The following is a 5,562-nucleotide window of genomic DNA, read 5'->3' on the forward strand; positions in this document are numbered from 1 at the left end:
ACTTTAAACGCGAATTGCGAGTGCACGGTAAGTGAGAAAATGGTACCGACAAAGTGAACGTGGTAGCTTTCGGCAAGATCTTATTGATGGTGGAGTCAATATTGGCTAATAAAACGGGTCTAGGACACTTCGCCGAATGCCCACAACGTCGACACGATTTTTTGAAGCTCCATATCGCCGACTAGGGACACTACGCCGACGGACACTACGCCGACCGTGCCCACATCGCCGACAAGTGTGCAAGGGACACAACGCCGACCATGCCCACTTCGCCGACGGACACTACGCCGATCGTGCCCACATTGCCGAAACGTGTGCAAGGGACACTAAGCGGAACGTGACCACAACGCCGACTGTTCGAAAATCCAGGCCCCTCATACTCTGTCCAGTGTATGAGTTTGCATTTTAAAAAGTTTTAAAAAACATGTCCTAAACCTACAAATAACCTAATATCCAAAGCTGCTTTGCTTCACACTCCGTCCAGTTTGATTAAGAATTTTCGTATGAGTCTGTAGTTCGGAAAAAGTTAAAAAAATATTCTGAACCTACAATAACCTAACGTCAAAAGCTACTTGGTGTTGCACACCGTCCAGCTTGATTAAGAAGTGTTGTATGAGTCGACGTTATGGTCACGTTCGGCTTAGTGTCCCTTGTTCACTTGTCGGCGATGTGGGCACGGTCGGCGTAGTGTCCGTCGGCGAAGTGGGCATGGTCGACGTTGTGTCCCTTGCACACTTGTCGACGATGTGGGCACGGTCGGCGTAGTGTCCGTCGGCGTAGTGTCCCTAGTCGGCGATATGGACCTTCAAAAAATCGTGTCGGCGTTGTGGGCATTCGGCGAAATGTCCCGGCCTCAATAAAACACTGATCTGCCACACAAAAATGCGCTGAAGTCCCTTCGATCTCACACGAGGACTTTGATAATTTTTTTACTTTTTCAAAGTAATGAGTTGCGAACAAACAACTGGTGTTTATTATTTATAGAAAACCAAGGAATTAAATTTCTTTTTCAATAAACTGGTATCAAATACTTTTGCTGAATAAATAGCTTTCAACTTGCGTATCTCAAAGGATATGTAGAAAGAGAAACCAGAACTATTTTTGACACAAAAATATTCATGCGGAAATCCCTCGAGAAATCCTTCCACAGTAGAATTCAAAGAGTAATTTTTGTTGCGTCTTTCAAGCGACTGAATGATCTTTCTTTAATAGCAGTTGATGTAATGGCAGAAACTACTTATGAAAACTACTTATATAGTTACAAAGGTCTAACGATACTTTTACACGACCTCACAATAACAGCAGAGCCCTTGCCATTAATGCATACCGCGCTGCTTGAACCGAATCGGCGCAAGTTTGACTATACGATTACCGCGGATTCCTAATCGAAAGAATAAAAAATCATATTAAATTAAATTAAAAAGGAATGTCAGTTAAAATTTGGCGATATGAGTATCCTTCAAAAAACATGTGGAGCTGAAATGTGTAGTTTCTGTTTGGAATGCTGAACAACATACTGAAATTTCTAAAAGTAACGAACAACGACAACCATGCTTATAGGCCGTCCTAAAGAGCTAGGTACGTCAAAAATTTATAAATTTTTTTATTGTGTCAATAAATCGTAAAAATGACACAAATTTTTATTCATGAACAAGTGTCCTCGTTTAAACAGTACCCTATGTACCAATAGTCGATCAGTCCCCTAAAATCGTAAAATCGTCAGGCGAGATACCAGTCTGCGGGCGACTGTATCCCCGTGTAAAAGCGGTCTTAAGGAGCGTAAGGACGAGTCATTTGTACCTACTAACATATTTGATTTCTAAAGGCTGCAATTTGAAGTTGACTTTCAAATCGAAAGTAAATGAAACTAAACTGCCATGTGATCTTCCCATAAAATAGGTAATTTTATTGAATCTTTCCACTCTTCAATAGTAAAATTTTGGCTTTCATGAAAGTATTTCTAACACAATCTTCACATGGTAACTTAAAAGTTATGAGAACAATCTAAAATATCTCGTGTTTCTCCTTTTGCACCACGATAGCGCTGTTACATCATATAAAGTAGACTACTGAATATTACGATATTTCTTAAAAATAGCGGAATTTCATTCCAACAGACAAGTTTCGGTACAAAAAAGGAATTTCGAATTACACTGCATGGTGTTAAATGACGGAATAAAAGCGTACCTACCTACTTCTACTTGCAACCTGCAAGGGAAGGTGCAGCCAAACAGCAGATCAAAATGGTGTATTTACGATTTTATGAGTGGAGAAATGAATTTTAAATAACTTCTGAACATTGGATTTGGTATAGGAGCAAAATTACTTGACTCACCTTACGAAGATAAAATTCACAACGCTTCAGAAGAAAGTAACACTTCTATTTTGTATCATTTTTCAAAGTAGATACTGTGTTTTTTCCAATTATTTCGAATATATACCTAAATTGCACATGCAATAAACAAAAATTGTTTATAATCGTAACAATGTTACTGCAAATGTTAATATAATAAATTAATAAATAATATAATTTTTAAAAGTCAATCCTAGATTGAGAATTACGCCATAACAAAATGCAAAAATTTCAGAAACATTACTTGTTCGTCAAGTAGCTTGAGGATTTTCCATATTACTTGACTTGGAAACGAAAAACCAATTGGACTTGACTTGATTTTCAAGTCGTGTCGTACTTGATATAGTAAATAATGTAACACTAAACCAGAGTCCATTCTAACACAGAAAAACTTCGTAGCAATAGAATAGCTATAGAAAAGGCGGTCAGTAGTGTTATTATTAATATTGTATTATCTTCTTTATGCATAACACTCTTCTGTACGTGTGTGACCGAACTCCTCCTAAATCGCTGGATGGATTTTGATGAATTTTTTTCATGTGATTTAGATTCACAATTGGGCATTTTCGGATTTTTTTAAACTTCTTTTTTCGTCGATTTCTCACTCTACTATTTCGCGTACCGATCGATACATGAGCCAAGTCTCTTGCGTCGTACCGTGCTGATGTGTTTACATTTTCACATTGTGTACGCAGGGTTTTCGGTATCATATATCATTGAATATCGAGCGTACGTGGTCGCGAGGGAAAATCTAGTCCTAGTTTTCTATTTGAAATTACACAATTTTAAAACATTCACATTTACGTATAAGTATAGCAATTCTGGACTGCAGGGGTTATAACGAAAACACTTACATGCATTGCAATGGTTAAATGATCTATAAGAAACCCCTCAATCGTCTTCTAGAGATTAAATCTCACCCTGTTTTTAAATTACGGTTTCCGTCATGCTTTCGTCATTCAAAATGCGTGTCCGACCTGTCATCAATTCTTGGTGCGCTGTGAAGGCGAACCAGACTTAATTATCAGTCGACTTGTCACTGGAGATGAAACCTCGGTTCATCATTATGATCCTGAATGGAAACAAGAGTCGATGCAGTGGCATGTTAAGAGCTTCAGCTCTTCCAAGAAGTTTAAAGTTCTGCAGGAAAAATAACGGCACCCATTTGTGGGAGGATTTTGCTGATTGATTATATGAATATGGACAGTACGGTAACGGGAGAAAATTACGCAAACCTGATGCATTGCGTTAGAGATGCTATTAAACTGAAAAGACGCGGAAAACTGACGCAAGGTGCCTTGTTGCTCCACGACAATGCACCAGTGCACACTCAAAAGCTGCTATAGCTGACTGTGACTTCGAAGAAATTGATCATCCGCCTTATAGTCCAGATCTAGCACCCAAGGACTATTTTCTGTTCCCTAATCTAAAAAAAGCACTAAGGGGGGCAAAATTTAGGCACAACGACGAACTAATCTTGCAATTGCCCTCTAAACATAAATTTTCTTCTCTTTTAAACTCACGTAATTTTAGAAAATGCCTGGGAAAATGCTCACTTACATGTGTGTAGCAACATTTGTAGTACCTATACCAAATATTGTTATTTCTTTGATAGATTTTTTAGGTTTTACCAACCCGTCCTGCTATCTAAAATAAATTTCCTTCTCGTTTTGAACTGATGTTTTAAAACAATCACCCATGTTTCTTTAAGCGATTGTGTTTAAATGAGCAACGAGCAACTCTCCAATTGCCTTCTTTAAACTGAATCCCGTCCTGTTTTCAAATTACCTACTCTTCTATAAAATTTTGCCTTACATGTAGAAAGTGATTCATCTAGTCAAGTACCTTGATGATTGTACATTTAAAAATTAAGGGCCGAATGCACAAACAATAAATAATCAGGCCGTTAGTTAATCGGTATGATTAAATTAAACCTTTGATTAAATTAGATTGGTATGCACAAAACAAAAACACTCCTTGATTAACTAACCAAGGTGATTAAGCATTGATTAAATATTTAGTAAGAATTGGCGCCGGCAACGTTGTACTTTTATGGAAATGTGTGATTTTTTTTACAAAGCCTACTTTAGTGGAACGCTTTTCTTTTTTGTTATCTGTCATCTAATAATCAATTTATATTATTGGGTTAATAATGGAAAAGAAGATACGGGGAAAAAACTTTACCGAAGTGGAAAGAGAACATTTACTCCAAATAATTGAATCGTAAGCAAATTTACATTGTTATTATACTCGTAGTAACTTAGTGATTGTCCTGAATTCGATAAAAGTTCCGGTTGAATTTTGAGTTGTTATAGGTATCATTTTAGCTGCCACAATAATTACAATGATAAAGTTTCTCCGAATACTCATGTTTTTCCAATTTAGTAAGAAACATATACTAGAATCGAGAGTGACGAGCGCCCAGATCCTTCTGCAGAAACAGCAAGCTTGGAAGTGCGTTACAGAAGATTTTAACTCCGAATGTATCAGCAAAAGAACCACCAAGCAATTAAAGCATTTTTATGATAACATAAAGCGGAATGCGAGAAAAGCGGAGGCATCGAGTAATGTAAGTAATATACGTCGTTTGTGTTTATAAACATAGCTATTATCGGTACGATTCTAGAAAGAAAGGTACCGAGAGCAATTAAAAAAAGCTTTCGATGGAGAAATGTCACAAGACGATATAGAAAAGCTTCCAGAAGAAGCTTTATATGCCGCAAAATGTGAAAAGGTAATTTAATCATGAAAGGATTCCGTCATTTTTAATTGTCTGTTTTATTCTTATTTCCAAGGAAGGAAGAAAGAAAACTGGAGGAGGAAGCTGCGAAAGCACCACCAACGACTCAATGAGTCTGGTGCTATCGATAATGGGTGATACGGTAAAGCCTTTACCAAATCCATTTGATAGTGCCAGCTCTTATCACGGTACAAATCAAAGTTTGCATTTACTTAATAAAAAACATTGTTTTAAAGATGACGAGGCAATATTGCTATTAGAACCTTCTCCCCCAGCAATCATCCCTGAAGTGGTGGACCAAAGTATACCATCCTGTTCCTTTTCTTCCATAGCTGATCGCCAACCTGCGCCAAAAGGTGGAATAATTGCTGCAAAACGGCGACCTAAAACTAAGATGTCCATTCAACAAATTAAAAAAAATTACTACCTTCAAAAGTTGAAGAATGCTAGGCTGGAATACAGCACTCTC

The 5,562-nt window shown here is 37.5% G+C and overlaps 1 protein-coding gene across 1 annotated transcript in view; it reads left to right on the top strand.

Moving 5' to 3' along the window:
* The first annotated feature begins 4,230 nt into the window (after positions 1 to 4,230).
* LOC116162235 (myb/SANT-like DNA-binding domain-containing protein 3) overlaps positions 4,231 to 5,562 on the top strand; it is a 1,638-nt gene continuing 306 nt past the window's right edge. The window contains exons 1-5 of the mRNA XM_031475793.1: positions 4,231 to 4,576; positions 4,739 to 4,922; positions 4,980 to 5,087; positions 5,149 to 5,281; positions 5,330 to 5,554. Of these exons, the coding sequence (XP_031331653.1) occupies positions 4,506 to 4,576; positions 4,739 to 4,922; positions 4,980 to 5,087; positions 5,149 to 5,281; positions 5,330 to 5,554 (721 nt within the window). The 5' untranslated portion in view covers positions 4,231 to 4,505. The remainder of the gene's footprint in view (positions 4,577 to 4,738; positions 4,923 to 4,979; positions 5,088 to 5,148; positions 5,282 to 5,329; positions 5,555 to 5,562) is intronic.

This window comes from Photinus pyralis, unplaced genomic scaffold (genome assembly GCF_008802855.1).
Source record: "Photinus pyralis isolate 1611_PpyrPB1 unplaced genomic scaffold, Ppyr1.3 Ppyr1.4_LG1, whole genome shotgun sequence".
Classification (NCBI taxonomy): domain Eukaryota; kingdom Metazoa; phylum Arthropoda; class Insecta; order Coleoptera; family Lampyridae; genus Photinus; species Photinus pyralis.